The sequence below is a fragment of the Myotis yumanensis genome, unplaced genomic scaffold (genome assembly GCF_028538775.1).
Source record: "Myotis yumanensis isolate MYYU_CA2020_CCGP unplaced genomic scaffold, mMyoYum1.0.hap1 SCAF_17, whole genome shotgun sequence".
In the NCBI taxonomy this organism is placed as follows: domain Eukaryota; kingdom Metazoa; phylum Chordata; class Mammalia; order Chiroptera; family Vespertilionidae; genus Myotis; species Myotis yumanensis.
In genome coordinates, this window is record NW_027223768.1 from 17856056 (window position 1) to 17879008 (window position 22953).

The following is a 22953-nucleotide window of genomic DNA, read 5'->3' on the forward strand; positions in this document are numbered from 1 at the left end:
TGGCTCTCCTATTATCCTTGGCTGTTAAGCATTTGTACATATGATAACATTGACCCTGGGCCAGACCCTGAAAGTAAATGTTTCTAATAATTCTTTGCCACCCAGTATGTTTTACTAAGATCCATTTGGTGTCATTTGCAGACCTCCCCTCACCAGTGTCCATTTTCTTCCTAAAGAATTGTTCATTTTGAAAAAGAACCTGTTCTAGTTAATATCAGCCCACTTTTAATGTTTTGTTGTTGTGTTTTTTCTCTCTCTCAAAGAGCTCAACAATTAAATGGCATCATTTTCTTTTTCTGGACCCCCATTTGTTCTAGACTTAAATGAAGGAAGTATGGCTGTGCTTCAGCATAGTTTATGGGGGCATTTCATTCTGGGGTCCTTGTGCTTCCAAGCCCCTGCCAGGACTGGCTATCAAAACTGCTTACACTGCAAATAAAATATGAAATGAAATCCATCTGGCATTTCTCATTGAATTAGGACCAGAACATTTTTGTTAAATATTAACAGATGGCTAAATTCTTAATATCAAGCTAACATTTGAAAACATCTAAGGGGACCCACATGAGGAAGAAAGGATAGAGGCCCATGTGTTTTCTCCATCGCTGAGCCCTTCCTTCCTCTAGCCTTTCCTCCAACCATGTGTTGAGAATCATTGGAGACGCCTATCTCAGATAACTTCTCTTCTTTGGTACCTGGTATCAAAATAGTGTGTGATGATATCAAAATATTGTAATCAAATGTTGGCCAGCTCAGGTGAAATGTCACCGTTGACATGCTTCAAGATCTTTTATTAAAGTGCTCTCTCTCTCTCAATAGGAAAAAGAAAAGAAGTATATGCTTCCCTTGGACAACCTGAAAGTTAGAGACGTGGAAAAAAGCTTTATGTCCAGCAAGCACATCTTTGCAATCTTTAACACAGAACAAAGGTAAGAAAATGGAGCAGCTCTGTCTTCAGATTTCCCTCCCCCCGAATTTCTACATGACCCAGAGATCGTATTTGCAATAGTTCCTTTGGCTCCACTTTGAAATTTGTTAACTCATCCATTTTGCCTTCATTTATTTTGTAGTTTATAGCTTCCGCCATAGGTTATGGATTCTAAAGATGAAAAATTAGAGTAAGAAGGATCTTCACATATTAGTTTATTCCCTGCTTTGCCAGGAGCCACCCCCATCACACTGCTTCCATTCTTAAACTACATTTTATTACTTTAAAGTCTTCCTTGCCCTGAATTTATTGTTTACTTACAAATTACTCAGCCATAATTTTAATGATTTTTGTCTGGCATGAATGGATACCACTTAAGACTTTTCCTATATTTTATGACTAGATTCTTGCATTGGTGAATAGAATTATCCAGATAACATGAAGACAAATATATCATCCTTTACAGTTTTTCCAAACACGTCTAGGTTCATTGCCTGTTTTTTGTAACAATTGCCCATGAGGTTAAAAGATAGAGTAGTGTGGTTACCATTTTACAAATTAGAAAATGTAGCTCAGAGGGGTTAACTGACTTGCTTAAGATCACAAATTAGAGCATTGGAAAGCTTAAATCTGAATCTTTCTTGTCTAAGTGTTTTCTTTCTTTCTTTTTTTTTTAACTGCCACTCACCTACAATAGCAAAACTTAATTTGGGGCTGATTATCCCAGAGTCCATGGTTGTTCACTGAAAGAAATTAAGTGGTAAAGTTAAATAAACAAACGGAGAGGTAACAGGACAAGGACAGAGAGGTGTAAAAGGGCGGTTACAACTAGGCAAGGAGAACATGGGAGATCTTTTCCAAATGGAAATGCTATAGGAAAAAGCTAATTGATTTCTGTGACTTAGTTATTAAGAGACAGAGTCATCAGCTGTGGGGTCTAATTTTAACTCATCTTTCCAGGCCTTTTATCTTTATTTAGCAATGAATGAAGTTCCTTGATTAGGTTCAGTGACTGGCCCAGGGTCAATCACACAGTGAATCAAAATAGCAAAAGAAGCCTTTTTCCTACATTCCCAGTCAGTTGCTCAGAGTGACTCATGCAAAAATACTTATAAAAACCACAAGAGCAAGGCACTTAAAGAATCAAGGGGACAGCAAATTAGATAAAACTCCCCTATCAAATACTGAGATGGAATTGTTTTTTAAAAAGACTTAGAGGATGTGAGGGCGATCTGGCTGCGACATCTGTCACCCCATTGATCGCCAGGGTTGATTCGGCTGATCTGGCTGGCTAGGCGGGTGTCCCCCTCCTCCCTCACCGATCCATGTGCGTCCCTCCCGAAGCTGCGCGCTCGGTCGAAGAGGACGACCTTCCCCCCAACCCCCCCCCCCCCCCCCCCCAGGAGAGGACCGGTCTTCGGTCAAGGGTATACGAGTAGCTGCGCTCCCCTGCTAGAACCTCCAAACAAGCTCTCAAGACTTAGAATTCCTTGGGTGGGGGGGGGGGGGGGGGGGGGGGGAACAACACAAAACATTAGTAATAGAAAGAATAAAAAGGTTTCCTGGAGAGAGCAGTAGCATGTCTTCATATCCGAACCATGCTCAGTGACTTGAACACCTTCCTCAGAGCAGTGGGGAAGTGGGTGGTCCTAAAAGAATCATCAGAGGGGTGCTCAGCTTTCTGGCCTGGACGCAGAATGGGAAGTGTGACTACCACATAGGAGTAAACTACAATCGGGTCCTTGGTCAACCTGGAAAGTTTAGGTTCTAAAAGGGCTTGGTTCTTGGCCGGTGTTGCTCTGTGGGATCACAGGTTTGATCTCCAATCAAGGGCATGTACCTGGGTTGCAGGTTTGATCCTTAGCTTGTCGGCAATTGCGGAAGACTACCAATTGATGTGTCTCTCTCACATCGATGCCCCCCCCCCCCTCTTTCCACCCTTCCCTTTCTCCCCTTCCATTCTCTCTAAAAATCAATGGAAAAAATATCCTCAGGTGAGGATTAACAACAACAAATACTGATAATATAGCTGTCTAAAAATAAAAGGGCTTGATACAAAGTAAAAAAAAAAAAAAAAATCAGCATCTTTTTAGATGAAATACAACTGTGGATTTTAAAGAGAACAAAAGACACCAAAATAAGAAAACTCTATAAACTTCTAAAAATATAGGTATTCTAGAACACTAAGTCTCAGCAGGCATTGAACTCTTCAGCTACTTCTCAGAAACCTCAGAGTACAAGGATGTCCCATCTACAGGCACTTTTACCAATGTCTCTTTCTCTGAAATTGTGATTAGTTTTCAATTAATTCTGTACTGGTGAGGACCTCTAGTAAGTACAATGTCGAATACAATGGGTGATCCTTGTCTTATTTATATTTTAAGGAGAATTATTTCATAACTAGAGGCCTGGTGCACGAAATTTCTGCGCGGGTAGAGTCCCTAGGCCTGGCCGATTGGGCCTTCCTTCCCCCAGCTGCCAGCTGCCTGCCAACCCTTCCTTCGTTCTGTGTCACCCCCTAGTGATCAGCGCACGTCATAGCGAGCAGTCGAACTCCTGGTTGGTCAAACTCCTGAGGGGAAAATTTGCATATTAGCCTTTTATTATATAGGAGTCTATAGTTAGGTACTTTCTGATAAGGAACCTGATATCAGGTAAAGGAAATCCCTGTGTTTCTGGATGCTACATTGTTTCTGTTTTAATCATGGCTGGGTGGTGAATTTTATCAAGTATTTTCTCTGCCTCTACAGACAAGATTGAATGATTTTCTTCTTTAACCTATTCATGTGGTGAAATATATCTATAGACGAATGTTAAACCATCCTTGATCTCCTAGAATGAAACCTAGTTAAGTCGTGCTATATTATTATTTATTACACATTCCTGGCTTAAGTTTGCTAGCATTTTTATTTAGATTTTTACATCTATGTTCATAAGTAAGATTGGCCCATCAATGTACTTTTCCCTTCCTGGTTTTCATATCAAGGTTCTGTTAGCTTCATTATTGCAGTGAGAATAAGAACTATTGTTCTTTGAAGCATTTTATATAAAATAAAGATTAACCATTAATTGTTGTTTGGTAGAACTCATCAAGTACTGGTGGACACTTTTGTTAAGTAGACTTTTAACTAGTGATTTAGTGTATTTAGTAATTATAGATTTGTTCAGATTTCCTCTTTTTCCATGTGTAAGTTTGGACAAATTATGTTTTTTTCCTTAGGAAATTGTTCATTCTGTTCATTTACAGAATTCTGTTTATACACATATTAGTATCAAGTATTTCTTAATGTTCTATTTTTTCAAATCTCTGCCTTACCTTAAGTTTGTTCACTTTTTATTTCTAATTGTAAGCCTTATCTTTTTTAACATGAACACTGTTGCCAAAATTTTATCTATTTTTTTAAAGAACCTGATTTTGACTTTTTGACTCTATTGTATATTTGTTTTTCATATTTCAATAACTTCTGCTTTATCTTCAATATTTCCTTTCCTGTATTTTTTTTGTGTTTACTTTGTAGTCCTTTTTTCTAACTTAATTTAGATGTGTAACTCATTTCTTTTTATCCTTCCTTTTTCTTATATACGCATATAAATTTATAGAATTCACTCTAGGTAATTTTTAGATGCTTATCATAAATTTTTACATATAACGTTTTTATTATTAACTTCTGTTTCCTTCATTCTTCTGTTTCCACAGTCTTCATTATGATTTCTTCTTTCAGTTGTTTAGACAACGTGTTTGACATTGTATAGTGCATAGGATTTTATTGTTTTGTTGATTTCTAACTTAATTTTACTGTGGTCAGAGAATGCAGTCTAATACATGGTCCTTTTCATAAATATTCTGTGTATGCTTGAGAAGAATATGTTGATTTGAGAGGGAAGGGTTTCATAAGAGTCCATTAGATTATACTTGCTAATTGTGTTATTATCTACAATTATTATCTTTTTTCATCTTGATTCATTCAAACACTCACCAAGTATATATTAGGCAGCTGTTATGTGCTAGGAACTGCTCTGTGTTCTTAAAATACATCTGTGAATAAAACAGACAAAAAAGATGATACATTTTAGATTACATTCTAGACAGGGAAGTTGACAGGGAGACAGACCAACACCATAAAGAATCTCACTTGCCTGACCAGTGTGGCTTAGTGGTTGAATGTCAACCTATGAACCAAGCGGTCACAGTTTGATTCCTGGTCAAGGCACATGCCCTGGTTGCTGGCTCTGTCCCCAGTAGGGGACGTGCAGGAGGCAGCCAGTCAATGATTCTCTGTCATCGATGTTTCTATCTCTCTCTCCCACTTTCTTCCTCACTGAAATCAATAAAAAAAATTTATAATAATAAAAGTGTAATATGCTAATTAGACCGGATGTCTTTCCGGAAGACCTTCTGGATGAAGCCAGGGCTTCGAGGGAAGCCAGGGTCCCAGGTGCCTGCTGGCAGCCAGAGGGAAGCTGGTGCCGGCAGCTGGGGGAAAGAAGGCCTATTCTTGCAAGAATTTCATGCATTGGGCCTCTAGTATATATATATATTTAAAATCTCACTTTATTGGAGGGGTGTGAAAAATCTCACTTTATGATTGTGAGCTTGATTATTCTAATAAGTCTGTCAATTTTTTCTTTATGTATTTTGAGATCAGTTACTTGAGTCTTAGAAGTTTAGAATTGTTGTATCTTCCTGGTGACTTTCTTTTACTAATTTTGTGGCAACTGCTTTTATTTCTAACAATGATCTTTACCTTAAAATTAATTTTGTCTGATCATAATATAGTTGCACTACCTTTATTTTGGTTAATATTTGCTTGGCTTATTATTTTTACTTTCTTTTGACATCAGTCTTTCTGTATTTATATTGTGTTTTTCCTATAGCACATAGCTGGGTTTGTTTGTTTCTTTTATTTAATGTGAGAGCATTTTCTTTTAACTGGTGAGTTTAGCCCATTTATATTTATTATTATCATTACTGATTATTTGAATTTATTTGAACATCTTATTTTAGTCTTTTTCATTAACCTGCCTTTCCTATACTTATTTTTCCCCATCTTTCCTGACTTCTTTTCCTTTTACTTAGGTTGTTTAATTTTTTCCATTGGCTTGGAAATTATATACTTTATTTTTAATCTTTTAGTATTCCTTTATTATTTTTTACTTGAAGTTTGAAGTTAGTCATTTTAGTCTTTTTTTTAAATGACCTTAAAACACTTTAGCTCTACTAATCTCCCCTGATTTCCATATTATTGTTACCAATATTTGAGTCCCACCTCACATTTTTACTACTTTATTCCATATTATAATGGTTTATATGGATAGTGGTTGTTTTGATTTATCAACTTGTTTGTCAGTTTCTTTGTTCCCAGTGTTTAATTTTGCTGCATTCCCCTTCACACTAAAGTACACCCTTTAGGAATCCCTTCAGTGGCTACTATTTAATTGTAACTTTAAGGTTGGTGTTTGTTTTCCTGAAAATGTTTTATTTTGTCCTCATTATTGAATAATACTTCAGTTGGATATTAAATTACAGGACGATGGTTCTTTTATCTAATACTTTGAAGTCATTATTTCCCAACATTCTGGCTTCTGTTCTGTTTTTGAGAAGTTAGCTGACAGTTTAATTATTACTGCTTTTAATAGATCATCTGTTTTTCCTCACTGGTTGAATTTAAGAGCTTTTTTTGCCTTTAGTATACTGAAGTTTCAATATAGCGTGTGTTTTGTTTTATATTTCCTACTTGGGATTTCATTGTGTTTCCTAAATCTGAGGAGTCATGATTTTAATTGAGTCTGAAAAAAATCTATATCATTATCCCTTTAACTTTTATCTCCTCTCTGTTCTTTCTTGTTTCTCTGTCTAGAATTCCTATTAGACATGTCCTCATCCATTTTATCCTGTTCTTCATATGTTTGACTCTCTATTTTGTACATATCTCCTTGTGCCTCATTTCAGGTCACATTTTTAGCTCTATCTTCCCGTTCACCAATACTCTCTTCACCTGTGACTAGGCCAAAACAAATTTGCCTGTCATCTTTTCTTTGCCAGTGGACAAATTATTTTTTTTCTTTAAATATATTTTTTTTCTGAGGATATGGTCTTTGGAGAGTCCTGATTCTCACATAACCCCTAAGATCTTGTTTTCTATTCTTTTGTAGCCACTAAGATCCAAGACTTTTAGTTACTAAAACTGACACCATACAGTGGCAAAGTGACAAAAGATGTATTCCTTATCTCTCTCTCTCTCTTTTTCTCTTAAAGATTTTTTTTTCCATTTCAGAGAGAAACTGTTAAAATAATGTTTTTCAGCATTTTAGATGTCCTGTAGGAAAGTTTCTAAATTTATCCATTCTGTTATTTTCTTTGAAATGAAATGACCTCTCATTACGATTAGGTCGTTGAAACACAAGACAATGTTCCTGACTTTCCCTTAGAAATAAGGGTTGCGATCAGAGTGAACCTGAATGTCAGCCTGGTGTGTGTTTACAAACATAAGCATTTTATAAAGCAGTTAGAGAAAAACAGCTATTATTATCCTGTTTTCTAATTCTTCAATTCACAACTTTTTATTCTGTTAATAATTCCAATGTATTTATTAGATATTTCTGCATTAGCAGCCATGCATGTCAGTGTTAGTGCTCTAAATGAAATACAAGATGTGATCTTGCTTTGCATAACATTTGTAATCTCTAGTGAGTCTTATTCTTTTTTTTTTTTTACTGATCTTAAGACAGAAAATGTAGGAAACCAATGAAGAGATTAAAAATGTGGACAAGATAGTCTAGTTGAAAGAATCTTATACCTGAAACAAGTGGGAAATAGAATCTGAGGTAACATTTAGCCAGATTATATGATAGTGTATCCCACTCCAGTATTTTTAAGCTGTAGTAACAGACAGCATAGGGCTTAACCACAAGCAATAGTTAGCACTATAGAAGGTGACTCTCATTAGGCCTTCACATTCATTGATGGAGAGGAAATAGAAATGCTCCAAGGAGAGAATAGTGTTAGTCAAAGCAAGAAGGTGGGAAGTGTTGCTTAATCTGTCTGATCTAATTTTAGATGAGAAGAAGCTAATTTTAAAAGCAAGATGAGCATTCTTTTTTTTACATAAGGTTGAAACTGGACTTACCCCTGCAAGTTTAATAGTCTGTATAAAGGGAAAACCATGCATCTATCAAAGGCCCGTATACTTAGCATAATTCTATCAACTATATTTAATGATACCCTTTCCCTGTTTACATTGATTATGAGGTTATTTTCCAATTTTTTTTCTTTCTGCTGAGACAAGATCTTATAAGAACAGATGTGTTTCCTTCCCTTGCCTTTGGATCAATGAGTAGTTCCCAACCTTTTTTTGTCCAGGCCCCACTTGATACCCCTCCCCCTCCATGACATATAATTCTTATTATTTATTCATGGGGAGGAAGCCTAAAAGGCCATTAACTTGGTCTAAACAAGCTTCCAAAGAACATGGCATCCATGAAAGAGAAAAATAAAAGAACAAAAGGACAGTTGAAGTACTGAGGAAGAAATAACTAAGAAATTGTTTAATAATAATAATAATAATAATAATATGAAGTGATATGAAAAAATAGCAAATAAAGTTTCAAAACATACAATAGAGAACTGAAATGCATAAACATGTCAATATATATTTATATACTGTATATGAGGCCCCTAGAACCATAAGAAATGCAAAAAAAATCACTATTAATAACTCATTCTCGAATTGCCCCCTCTTAAAAATCAGATTGCCTCCCTGTGGGGCATGTGTCCCGTCTTGGGAACCACTGCTTTAGATGAATTTATCCTTTGTTAATTTAGAAGAGTTTTTGTAAATGTTTCTATTGCTTTGTATTCTTCATCCCTGTCTTCTATTGTGGTGTTTTAGAACAACTTATTTATAGTTATTTAGCAGACCCATGTGGAATGCATGGCTTGGGGCTAAGATTGCCCGTGTGAATATCAGGGCCGGCACCAATACTAATATAATGTGCTGTGGCTTTGTAGGGTTCTCTGGGACCTTAACGATCATGTCATCTGTCCTCCTCACCTCACAGGTTAAGGAGTTGGCACCTATCCCAGTTAAATGCCTTCCCCGTGTCACAAAAGAAGTTAGTGACAGAGCCAGAACTGGAACCCAGGGCTGGCGTCTCCTGACCCAGAGCTCTAACCATTGACGTTGACTATGGAGCAGGAACCCCACCTAATATTGTACTTGGGATTATTCCTAAAAGAGCAGCGTTGAAGAGATTTTTTTTAAGGCCTCTTATGTAGTATTCCAGTTTGCTGTTAGGTCTTACAGTTTTCTTTGGAAGGCTTTTCGTCTCATTTGCAAAGCCTGACGTGGAAATGGAACCGACCAATAGCCCTGCTACCGTTCCTGAAAAACCATATTGCCATTTGCTACCGTGTCACAGCGTTATTCCCAAGCGCTTGTTCAGTTGCTATTTCAAATTTCCACCATAAAGTTCGAAACAGTACTCTGCGGTCCCCAATCATCAGGTGTGTGGGAATTGATACTTTTAACATCCCTCTTTAAAAAGCCTGCAGTGACCTGGTGGATTAATAGGATCGTTATGTGTCTGGTGACCAGATTTTTGGCCAGTGTTTGAGCACTGAGATTTTTTTATAAATGGAAGGAATTGTTAGTAGTTGCAGTGACTCCAGTGCTTGAGAGAAGTGAGTTTCACACCTGGTGTGACTTAGCCCACAAAGCTCCAGGTAAGGGTAGATACCTGGGGAGGCCGAGAAGTTACACAATACCTTGTTCTCACATTCATTGCATCGCCAAATCATTTCTAAAATCTAAATGAAAAGTTCCTCAAGTCCTTCACGGCAGGCTCTCAACCAAAGATTGAAATGTTCCCCCAGGTTTTTGTTCCATTTGATTTTGTTGGAAACTCCACGTTTTCTCTGGTCAAAGCATGTCTGGATAATAGCTCCACTGTGCTGGTCTTTGCTCTCCCCAGGCAGGCCTTCGCTTCTAAGGTCATGCTAAGGCCCATTTGGTCCAAGGTATGTCAGCTCTGGTAGCCAGCAGAGATCCGGGTCTGCCTAGGGGTGCTGTAGGCCGCCACGTGGTATTTTCTGAGCACCCCTTGGGGTCGTCCAGCTCTGTTTTCTTTTAAAATGAGGCATTCTTTCTTTGATGCTGCTCTGTAGCTTCAGTTCAGTATATGGTTTGTCAACATTACCAAATGTTTCCATTTACCTCCCCCCCCCTTTTTTTTTTACAGAGAGGGGTTTTAGGATGTCCCACTACTCCACTTGTCCCCAGCACATTGCTGACACTCAATAAATGTCAAATAATGCCGCCCTGTAGCTAGTGTGCACTCGTAGACATTCGGAAAAGAATGGCTCTTTATGCTCATTGTTGTGTGGCATATTTTTCCACTTGTTAGCTGGGAAGGAATTGGAGTCAGGTTTTCCACTTATATACCTTTATGGCTCTGTTTCTATATGAAGACATGCTTGGAGTTGAAGTTGTTTGGGAAGGTGCTTAATTAAACAAATATGCTGGGCAGTAGGTGCCGTGCAGAGACCTGCCTGAAAGGTCCTATGTCACTAGGATGTGCGGGGGTGTCAAATCGATACTAAAAGGGAAGCAGTTTCTCTTCCGTGAGTAGGGATGGCAGAGGCTCACTTTGATGGGAAATTCAGTAGAGTAAAAAACATGTAGAGTTTTATACCAGGAAATGAAGTTTTCTGTAAGGAATACAATGCAATTAATCTCATGTTTAGAACAGAAACAAGACACCTGGAACATGTTACCCCGCTGTTGTCAGAAGAATGTTGAAGACATGCCTTCTTGCCTCATAGATTACTGCGTGAGAACTGTTTCTCTTCCGAGTCCTCGGACTCAGTAAGAATTTTCTTGGTCAGATGAAGATTAAGTTAGTAACCAGTCTTCCATGCCAAGCTGAGTAATGAAATGTGTGTCATCCTATGTCTTCTCAAGGGCCATCTTTCCATTGTAGCAGCGTTTACAGTGCCCTCTAACTCAGAATACCCATGGAGGGGGAAAAAGTCGGTTTGAGAGTAAAAACTCCTTATTGCTCTCAATGGACTTAACTAGTTCATTGTACTCTTTCTGTAACTTCAGGGATGATATAAGGGCTTGGTTTCCCCATTCTTTACTCCCAGTATGTATATATAAATCTTCTAGCTGGGAGACCAACTGCAGTCTGATGCATTGTCCTGAGGAGTCCATACGTCAACTGATATTAGTCAGGTGTCAGCTGTATTGCTCTGAGAAACACACAATGCATCTAAGCAACAATACCTGGACTTCTTTCTAGTTTTAACACAATGATAAATAAATTAATTTAAAATGTAACCATGTGATCAATACTTGTCTCTACTGCTAAACTGCTTTCCATGAGGAGGAGGCTATGTCTGTCTTCTTTATAAAATATATATATATATATATATCTACACTAATAAAAGAGAAACATGGTAATTGGCGTACGACCGCTACCCTTCCCATTGGCTAATCAGCGTATCCTTATGCAAATTAACTGTCAGCCAAGATGGCGGCCGGCAGCCAGGCAGCTGGAAGTAAACATGAGGCTTGCTTGCTGTGGACTCCAACGTTCCCCGCCGGCCTCTGAGCTTCACTTGGAAACATAGTAACATTTATAGAAGATAAACAAAACTCCAGAAACCTCCTGTCAGTCAGCCGGGATCTCAGAGCTGGAGTCACAACATTGTTTCAAATACAGAAAACAAAGGCCAGAAACCTGCTTTCAGCCGAGCCTCAGAGAGAAAGCCGGCTCTCAGCTCCAGTGACAGCCATAGGAGGTAAATAAATGCCAGAATAAAAAAAAAGAAAAAAAGGAGAGGTTTGGAGCTCCAGTTGCCCGCCAGCCTGAAAACAGCCCTCAGCCCCTCACCCAGACTGGCCAGGCACCCCAGTGGGGACCCCACCCTGAAGCAACAAGATGGCGGCTAATTTGCATACTGAAGGCGGGGGGCAGCAGGCAAGGCTGTCTGCGGTCTGGGACCCGGATCTGTGACCCTGCCGGGCGGGATCAGAGGAGCCTCAAGGCCTCCCGGCACCGGGATCAGCGTGACAAGGGGCAACGCCCAAACCCCCTGATTGCCCTGCGGCTCTGTGTGTGACAGGGGCCAGCGCCCCAACCCCCTGATCGGCCCTGCTCTGTGGGTGATAGAGGGCGGCGCCCCAACCCCGATTGCCCTGCAGCTCTGTGTGTGACAGTGGCGGCGCCCCAACCCCCCCACGGGCCCTGCTCTATGTGAGACGGGGTAGAGCCATACCTCCCCATCGGCCCTGCCCTGAGTGTGACAGGGTGTGGCGCCTCAACTACCCCCCCCCCCCACGGGCCCTGCTCTGTATGTGACAGGGGGCGGTGCCCCAGCTCCCCTATTGGCCCTACTCTGTGCGTGACAGGGGGGAGCTCCTCAACCCCCTGATTGGCCCTGCTCTGTGTGTGACAGGGGGCAGCTCCCCAACCCCCTGATCAGCCCTGCTCTGTGTGTGACAGGGGGCAGCTCCCCAACCCACTGATCAGCCCTGCTCTGTGCATGACAGGAGGGAGCTCCCCAAACCCCTGATTGACCCTGCTCTGTGCATGACAAGGGGGAGCTCCCCAAACCCCTGATGGGCCCTGCTCTGTGTGTGACAGAGTACGGAGCCCCAACCCCCGATGGTCCCTGCTCTGTGTGTGACAGGGGCAGCGCCCCAACCCCCTGATCGGTCCTGCTCTGTGCATGGCAGGGGGCAGCGCCCCAACCCCCTGATCGGCCCTGCTCTGTGTGTGACAGGGGGTGGCGCCGCAACTTCCCTATCGACCCTGCCTTGAGTGTGACAGAGGGCGGTTCCCCAACCCCCCGATTGGCCCTACCCTGAGCGTGACTAGGGGTGGCATCACAACCTCCCCATCCACCCTGCTCTGTGCATGACAGGGGGTGGCGCCCCAACTCCCCAATCGGCCCTGCTCTGAGCCCGACCAGGGGCTGCACCTAGGGATTGGGCCTGCCCTCTGCCACCCAGGAGCAGGCCTAAGCCAGCAGGTCATTATCTCCTGAGGGGTCCCAGACTGCGAGAGGGCACAGGATGGGCTGAGGGACCCCCTCTCCCCCCCCGAGTGCACAAATTTTTGTGCACCGGGCCTCTAGTATATATATATATATATATATATATATATATCTTTTTATTGATTTCAGAGAGGAAGGGAGAGAGATAGAAACATCAATTATGAGAAAGAATCATTGATCAGTTGCCTCCTGCATGCCCCCTACTGGGAATTGAGCCTGCAACCTGGGCATGTGCCCTGCTTGGGAAATGAACTGTGACCTCCTGGTTCATAGGTCAACACTCAACCACTGAGCCATAACTGGCCAGGCTCTGCTGGAACTCAAGTTCACGTGGGTCAGAGATTTGAGGACTTGCACAGGTATTGGTGGTGAGCTCCCAATAGGACAGTGCTGTTAATTTCCCTCTATAAACCTAAAGGGGTATATCCTGCGCTTTCCCTGTCCAGGAGTTGGATCGGAATACATGCTTATCAAGTCAGTAAAAGGGAGCCTTATGTTTTGAAAGCTGTTTAATCCCTATCTTCGAATTAGAGAACTCTGTCTTCTGTGTCCACTCTTTTCCTTTGTTGCGGCCTCTCACTGCAAAGACAGTTGTCATCATATGGACCCCCTCTTGTGTCTTACAGTAGTTTACCAATTCTCCCTGCTGCATATTTTCCCTTTATGAGTGTCTGTCTGGTTGTGAAATAGCATCCTTAGGAAATCCTAGGTACACCAGAGAGGAGGGACCTGGAGAGAGGTGGATTGGAGGACCAAAATCATCTGCCCAGTTGATTTTTTTGACTCACCAACCTCACCAAGACAGGAATCAAATATGATCTGGTAATATTTTTATGAACTAAGTCTGTGACAATTGATTTCACGGCTAAGATAAATTCTCATGGAAGCCAGCGCAGTTTGCTGGGGTATGAAATGCCTGTGGCTTGAAGCAATCAATTTAAATTCTTCTCTTACTGGTTTTCATGTTAAACTCTGAAATGAAATAGGCGTATGATGCCCTACTTGGATGACACTTTCTGCCTTTTCTGAGGGAATAAAATAGCAAGTTGGTGCTTTTCAGCTATTTCAAATGTCATTAAGAGGCTTTGGAGAAATTCTTCACGCTTGAAACACCTGTGTAAAATCCGTATGCATTTTCTGGGGGAATTAGGCATTGTGCTCCCTTGCGCATTTCAAACGGTTTGATAGAACAGACTCAGCAGCTTAGATCTGTTCCTCTCTTCCCAAGGATTTAAACTAGACTCATATCTTAAACCATGAGTAGTGCCAGCAGGGATTTGGGTCAGTGTTTAAGGCACCACCCGTGTTCAGGAGGTTTCTGCCCAAGGGCTGTCTTGATGAATGAGCCTGACACGACTGTGTGAAGTTCAGGGACAAAATGAAACTATGTCCTTCACAGCAAGTTTACTTTTCTTCTAGGATTTCAGAACAAAAACATTGCCCGCCCCCCCCACCTACTTCCCAGAACAACTATTTGCTGATGGGTACTCCCCTCCCGCAAGGCCTCCTTCAGACAAACACTGTGGCTTGGGACAGAAGTGTGCCTCCATTTGGGGACCACAGAACGGCCCCAACTGTGTTCAGTGACGGTTGGAGAGCAATCTCTAGTTGCAGACATATTCCAGAAAAATAGATGCTCAATTCTAAGATGCAGTCGTTAAAAGAGATGTTACAAAAGTTAAGTTGCAGGAGGAGATCTGACAGATCATGGAAAGAGACGGGGCCAACTGGGCCAATATCTTTGAGCATGTAATTGTGTGTAAATAAGACTCTGTAGCTAGTTTTTGTTTAAAAAATGAACTTTTATTTTTGAAAATGAATGAAGAATGAGATTCAGGCCTTTATTTAAAAGACTGAGTTTGCCATTTGTTTATGGCAAGGCTAGAATTAAAGGGAGCTGTGTGCCATGCTTCAGACAGTGTGCTGGGGGTTTGGGGATGTCACAGCACACCTAAGCCGAAGCCAGAAGGCAGATATGCCACCTGTGGGGAACGCTCTTCAAAAATGAGCAAGCAGGGATACGAACGTTTCTCTAGCTGGTCCTACCTGAAGGAAATTTTGAAACACCTTATATTTCTCTGACAGTCTTAGAAGCCTCCCAAGAACAAAGGTAAAGAAAAGGAAGGGCATGTTTTACTGACTATTGGAATCATTAGATTTGTAGAGATGTCCTATTCAGTATTGTAAAACAATCTGCAAGTTGAAGAAAAAAATTTACACCAAATAGGAAAATAAACAGAAAAAGTCCAAAGAGGGTTATTATTCAAACCTGTTGCTGTTTCAGTGCAGTTACAGTGAGCAATGGATCCATGGCTGCCCTGCAGACACAGTGTTCCCATTGTTACCAGCGCCACTGTATCCTGTTCTGATTTATCAGACACCTTGCCTAGACATTCTTGAGTTAGAAAAAGAACGCTTTGAATCAAAGTAACATGTGGATATGCAAAGCTACACAAAGATCACTGAGCTCCCTGAATACCCTGAATAGTGCCCTCCAGCATATAAGCCTCCCTTTTTTGCAATATCAACTTATAGTTCAGGAGTTTTTGTGACCTACTGTTGCATGGACAATATATTTTTATTTTCCCTCACTTGATTTACTGTGAAGCCAACTTACCTGTAAAGAATGTCCTTAGTGACTACCTACTGTAAGAATGTTTTGTGAAGGAATTAATTATACATCTTGAATATAAATTATATGATTCTACTTCAATCTGCCTCACCGAGAGGGACACTAAAATGAAATCTATTTTCAGGCAAGTGTCATTAATTTTAGTGAACACACACAGCCTTGGTACAGGGAACAACGTGGCACATGCCTTAGTAGAAACTGTTAGTCACACCGCCTCGAACTCTGAGCAGATGCATGCTTTCCTAAAGAAAGCGTTTGCAGAGCCTGACTAAGCGACCTTTTCTCTCCTTTTTCTAATGTTGGGCCTGCCCATGTTTCTTTCTTACAGTCTGAGGGAAATACTGTTCTCTGAAGGGATAGTTTCAATAAATGCAATTGCAAAGAATGATTTAGACTGTCCCCAGCTCAGGGTGTGCCTTAGCCTCACCTCCCTCCATACCCGGAAATCTCTTCCAGGCCGGAGCACATGTGCTGGGCCATGCCATGCTTCTAGATACCAGCCCAAATGTGTTTCAATGCTCTAGGACAGTGGTCGGCAAACTGCGGCTCACGAGCCACATGCGGCTCTTTGGCCCCTTGAGTGTGGCTCTTCCACAAAATACCGACTTCTGCGCATGGGCCACGAAGTTTCAATCACACTGTATGTGCGTGCCCGCACGTGGTATTTTGTGGAAGAGCCACACTCAAGGAGCCAAAGAGCCGCATGTGGCTCGCGAGCCACCGTTTGCCGACCGCTGCATGAGTTCGCTTTAGAAAACAGATCAATGCTCGCCACTTGGTTACTCTGTCAGTGCACTAAGGTAAAATATTTGTTTTGATAACTACATTGTGAATTTTAAAATAAATGGGCCATCTGAGATCTGTACTAATGGCTCTCAAGTCTTTGGTCTGAGACCCCTTTCCACTCTTAAAAATTCTTGAAGATTTCAAAGGGCGTTTGTTTATATGGAGTGTGTGGATTATACTGGGAATTCTGTGAGCCAGTTGACTTCATGTTGTTGCTTAAAATTGGCCATAATGCGAGTATTTATACCATGGAAATTGGCAAATGCTACAAACCACAGCTTTTTTTTTTTTCTTTTCTTTTCTGGAAAGCTAGTCGTTAAATAGTTATCAGCATACCACCAGTTATATATCTTGTTAGAAATTAAAAAACAAAGAATTTTTAAAAATTTAGTTGTTAAATCATTTAAAAATGATAATAAATCTATTTTGTATTCACATAAATACATGCTTTGGAAAAACATTTTTTTAAATATCAGAGAGAAGAGTGGCATTATTTTTTTACATTTGAGCAAATCTCTCTTAATGTGGAGCATAATGGAAGACAGCTGGATTCTCATATCTGCTCCTGCTTTCGGTCTGTTGCAATATGTTGTTTTGGTTGAAGTGAATGAAGAAAATCTGGCCTCACTGAGCTATGTAGTTAGGAAGGGAAGAGTGTTTTAATAGCCTTTTCAGATAATTGTGGATTTTCTGCTTTGATATCTTACCAAAACTCGACAAGAGCTAGTTTCCAAAAAGTTGGTTGCAGTGTGGAATTTGAAATTGTAACAATGAACTTTGCATATTCTGCCCCCTAATCCACTGGTCTGTCATACACCTTAAATGGATCTTTTCTTATGAGTGATTTGGTAACGTCATACATTTGCCATTTGGAAAATATGATTCACTGATTTATACAGATCTTCTCAATGTTTACAGATTTCACGCCACAGCATTTAAAAATCACATTCATTGACAGCACCATCAGTCTCCTCAGAAAGGGGAAGCTGCCACGCCCATGGAGGGAGGTTCAAGGTTTCCAAAATGCTAAGGTCGAGTTTCATCTCTGGTCACAGATGCCATCAGTGGTCTTCCTCTAAATGACAGGCTCGTTTTGTTTATTTTTGAGAACATTTATGCCCTAAACTCAGGTTTTCATCACCATGGGTTGACTGTGAGTCAGGCTTTCCAGTAAAAAGACATCCCGGAAACAGCAGCTTGCTGTTCTGTGGCACTGGTGCCTTTGCTCAAGGAACGGACCTTGGCGTGCAGCGGAAGAGCTCCCGTTCTGTGACACAGAACAGTAGAAAGACGTGTACTCGGAGTCTAGATGTAATAATGTTAATATTTTTACTGCTTCATCAAGGATAGCCTTACATGTGAAAATGGCTTTGTTTTGAACTGTGAGTTGGTATCAACAAGGAATATAATGACTATTAACAATTATACTGAAACAATACCCGGCAATAAACTGGGATGGTCCAGGCTAAAAGGAATAAATGGGCCATCCTACCTGTGATGATGTCAGAGAGGAGAGGCCTGCCCATGGAAGAATTTGGCTCAGGTGACCTCTATGGTACCTCCCAAGTTAACTATATAAAACCTGTTTTATATATAACTTTTTCTACAGTTTTTATGATTGCTTATTTTGCTAATATTCTCTAAATAAGATGAAATCTGAAGTGTATTATTAAACATTAGAGTTTGTTTGGCAAGATTGAGATGTGAATTGTATTATAATTTTAAATCTTGTAATACAGAAATGACATGCACATTATAAATTATATATTCTAATTTAATCAAAATGTTTAGTATAATGGCCCATTCAACTATCCTTGATGAATGAGAGTTCATAGTAATTACAATTTTTCAGTCTCAAATGTGATATCACTGTTTATTATTAATATTGTCAACTTGTCTTTGGGATTCTTTTTATAAATTGGAGAATCAGAGTATTTCCAGACTCAGAAACGCAAATTCTCACTTTCATTCTAAGTAAACTGATGTGAATTATAATAAAGGGTGTGAGAACTAAAAGTTAGACAACAAGAGTTAAGGTAGTTTCTTTAAGAGGAAAGCATGTCTTTACATTCTCTGAGTTCTTTGGGTGGTTAAGTAGAATAATCAAGGGATAAGATAACTACATATTTAAGTTTCCAAATAGTCATTAGCAAAGTTTTACTGTAAAGTTTATGAGCAAAACTGAATGATTGTGGAACTGAGTTTGTTTTTTAATGTGGCTAGGAAACTTTCTTCAAGGAAGTAAATTGAGGGTAGAAGTTATCTAACATGTAAGTACTTTATCGAGCACCTATTATGTGCTGGCTCTTTGGTAGGGGCTGTGGAAACAAAAGTGGTCCTTGTTCTCTGCACTTACGACTCTCAGAGTGTATTGAGAAGAAATAGATATCTCTGTCAATGGTATAGTAAAATAATTGAGATTTCCAGCATCCTAATTTCCTCACTTCCCAATTTGCAAACCAGTCACGACATCTGTATAAATAGTCAGAAATGCATTGCAAAAACTCAGATCTTGCAGATCCGTCTCCCCTGGGCCGTCAAAAGATCTCTAGAAGGTTTCACAATCTTCAGCTTTCACAGGGCTTTTGTAGCCAGCAGGAAATGGCAGACTAATTGCCATGTGGGAAAACATGAGGTGTCATGTCTTTGGAGGAAAATGATCCAAACTCTATCTAAGACTCTTGGTCTCTGGTTAAGTTTAGCAAGTGAAAACGGACTTAGGAGACTGTGCAGACTCCTCCTTGAAAGTACTCAGGGAGTGTGTTGGTGTCCTCAAGCAGACACCATCAATAATACAAAGTGTCTTGCTTTTATACAGAATGATGACATTTTATAACCTAGAACATTACATTCAAACTTCTCAAGTCTCCTACCTGCCCAGCCCAATTTAGAACTCACCTCCTTCAACCTCCCAGCTGCTCACTCATGCCAAAAATTTCGGCGTCACCCTTGATCCCTCTCATATCCTCACTTTCTACAACCATTTCTTCAGGAGAATAGGAATCTTTTCCTAGTTAGAGTTCAAGTTCTTACTGCATCTGCCCCCCCAGCCCAGTCCCCTCAGGCCTGGGTTCTGCAGCAGCCGCCTCCTTGGTGGGTCTCTTTCTGTTCCTAACACATTCTAGTCAGCGTGTTCTCACACAAGAGAGAGATTTCAAGAGCAGTAAATCAGATGCTATCACACACTTCTACTTAAATTCCTGCAGGGTTATTTCATCACACTCGGGGGGGAATCCAAGCTTCTTATCATGGTCTTGGAGGCCCTACCTGATTGGCTTCTGGCTAGTGCTCTGAACTCACTTCCGGTCGCTATGCCCCAGCTCACCCGGCTCCAGTCATACTGGCCTCCTTACTGTTTCTGGACGCTGTTGAGCTGGTTCCTGTCTGAGGGAGGGCCTTGGCGTGGTCCAGGAATGTCCTTTCCCAGGAGATTCTCATGAGTCACACCCCCTCTTTGATTCGTCTCTTTTCAAATGTTACCACTGCATTTTCTCTCTTCTCTAAAGGCACTTCCATCATTCTGTTTCCTTCTTTTGCTCTGTTTGTCCAGAAAACTTACTGCTTTTTGATATGTTTATTAATGTTTTCTTTGTCTTCTGTCTTCCTCATTTGAGTCTAAGTTCTGTGAAGAAAAGAATTTGATCTCGTCTGTTTACCGCTCCGTCCTCAGTGCCCAGTACAGAGCCTGGCAGGTAGCAGTTGTTCCGGCCTGGGTGCGTGAGTGAATGAGTTTTGCTCTTACTTATTAACATCCTTGAGCTTGCTGCTCAGTGAATATTCTTCTTCAGTCTTAAGCTCCAGTCATCATTTACTTAATGGTAACTGTATGTTCTGTGAAGATATTTAAAAAAAGGCCTGGAATAATTATATAGAACTTTCTACTTTACATTCATTGTTACATATATTAATTTATTGTGTTAGGCATTTAGGAAGCCATCCAAAAGAGATGCCAGGAGGGAACAAAAAAAATGTTCAGGACAAGCTTATAAGGAGGGGACTAAATTCAAAATTATAAAAATTAGTAGTGTCCAAGTTGGACACACAGAGAATGAGAGATGAGAGGAGTAACTCAGGCCAACCATCATGAACTTATCCAGAAACGTTGTTGTTAATGAACTGGAGTTCCACATATGAAGAGTGGAGTATGGGAAGTTGTGGCCAAAGACAGGAAATTGTGTCCAAGGAACAGCATTTTGCTTTGCTGGAAAGGGACTTTTTGTAACTGGAAATTATAAAAACTGAGGATGATAAGATATTCTGCATGTGTGTTGACAAGGAAAGAGGTGTTAGCAGAACTGAATTATGGGACATTTTGAAGCTGGTCTGAACATGGTTGGGAACTAGAGGACAATCAACTTCTTCAGATTGTTAGAAAGAAGTGACAGTGGTGTGGAGAGGAATATATTTCTGATGAACCACCTGGAAACTGAAAGGGGGTGAGGTGAGATCGAGGAGAGAAGCCTAGAATGTCCCAATATGATTAAGTGACAGAGTTCCAGATGAGCCATTCACTTGAAATTGGTTTCTTTTCTCCATGGTCCACAAATTAATCATTGCTTTATTTAGATCCCAGAACTGGCACAGTGATTGGCAGGACTTGACCAATGAAGAGTACAGGCAACAGTGACTCATATTCTTTGTGACTGATTCTCCATTATCACTTTCTGAAGCAGTCTGGTTGTTTCTTTCTAGTCCTATAGAAAACCAAGTTTACCTTGATAGTATTGAGATTTAGGGATCATTTCTAAGTTTCACAAGGAAAGAGGTAAATTTCCCCAAAAAGGGCTGTGTTGTCTCCTTCCTCAGTTAAAAAGAGATTTGGGGTCGGCTTTGTGTTTTCGTTGTGGTTAATAATGTGGAATTGCTTGTTTTGCAATAGGTTTTGTTCTGTGTTGCATGCAATTTTCATCTTTATATTTTTCCCCCCTTAAAATTAAATCCAGTAGAATGTGAAAGAAAGAGAAGTGAAATAATCTCCACAGCTGCTGAGTTTTCCTGGAAGGCAAAGACATCTCAATTTTAAAGTTAGTCTTAGGACATGAAATCGTTGTTCTTTGAAACAGCTGTCTGGTCCAAAATGCCTTTGTAGTATCCATTTTAAACAGAAAATTTTAAAAACCGCTAGGAGCTTTGTAAAGATTTCCTTTATCTGGGTTATGCATTATTTTCAGTCTTTTGAGTGATTGTTAAAATGACAAAACTGACTGGAATAAAACAGATGTCTGTTTTTTGTTTTGTTGTTAAGGGGGAAGAGGGAAATGTCTTTGGGGTATTGGGATTTACTTGGTATCTAAATGACTCTAAATAAATGATTGTTGGTATCTCAGCATTCTGTTCATCACAGATTTTTGTGCATTGGGCCAGGATATCATGTGTCCCTCAGGGCTTAGCACCATACCTGTCACATAGTTCCTCAACAAATGTTTATTAAGCAAATAAATCACTGTCATGATAACCATTATACAGAATGACATGTCATGTAACCAGACACATCATTCATCCATCCTTCCGTTTTCTTCTATGAAGACACCTGGCATGGAAGTTTTCCTTGATAGAAACTCTGAGTTTAAAGATGTATATCTAAGTCTCTACTATTTTCATTAGTCCATTATGGGGTCTCTTGCCCATGATTTTATGCAAATCAGCTCTGGCATTGTGTATACTTTTACTACTTCTTGGAGTTATAAATTCCATAAGTAAAAGGTAGTTGTAGTTCAACTCACAGGATGGATGACTAAGGCATTAAGGGAGCACAGAGGAGAGAAAAACTTGTGCAATTAATGCTGCCTGGGGAACGTCTGAGTCAAGGCTGTAAGAATGAGTAGACATGTACCAGGGGTTGAAGAAGGTGGTGGACAAAGGCAACAGTGCCAGACAAAGTCTGAAGGATGAGAGGGTGTGCCATGGGATCCCTGGCCATAGCACTGTTGCCCCTACCACCATCACATTATCAGTATCATCATCACCAACTTCTGCATAAATATCACTCACACAAGACACAGGTTGTCAATTGAAGTGTTTGTTTTTTTTAAAATATGGTTTATTTTCTTTGACGATTCAATTATATCCATTTATGCTGAAAACTGTGGGTGTACCTAAAATGGCCCCCTCAGACAAGTCACTGAATAGCCAAGCTTCCTGCATACCAGATTTTTTCTTTTTGACACAAAGAGACTGATGTGTGTGAACAGATCTGGGGCCTTAAACAATTTTATGCTTCTGGTTATATGCTTCCCTCCCCAGTCCTGGTCTCACTGAGCGAAGCCTAAATGGAGGTGGTGCTGGTGACCAGGAGGGGCAGGGGTCAGCACCTATCATATGCAGCCCTGTTCACAGAGCAGCCCAAATGTCCTGATGCACCCAGGACACCTTGTTGTATGGAACGGTGGCATGAAGGCTATTTCTCCATGTGATCACAATTCATACAGAACCTTCCAAACTGAGTTCTAGGAACTGACTTTGATATAACTTGACAGGGTTTAAAGAATGATAATAATGGTGACAGGTAATTATTTAAAATAATTTGATAGGCTCATTTTGTGGGGAGCC

General features: G+C 40.5%; 1 protein-coding gene across 8 annotated transcripts in view; it reads left to right on the forward strand.

Moving 5' to 3' along the window:
- The window catches only part of DNM3 (dynamin 3), a 379551-nt gene that overhangs the window by 264403 nt on the left and 92195 nt on the right, over positions 1–22953 (forward strand). For all 8 annotated transcript variants that reach the window (XM_070395789.1, XM_070395787.1, XM_070395791.1 and 5 more), the window contains one exon: positions 820–929. In XM_070395789.1, coding sequence (XP_070251890.1) covers positions 820–929 — 110 coding nt within the window. The remainder of the gene's footprint in view (positions 1–819; positions 930–22953) is intronic.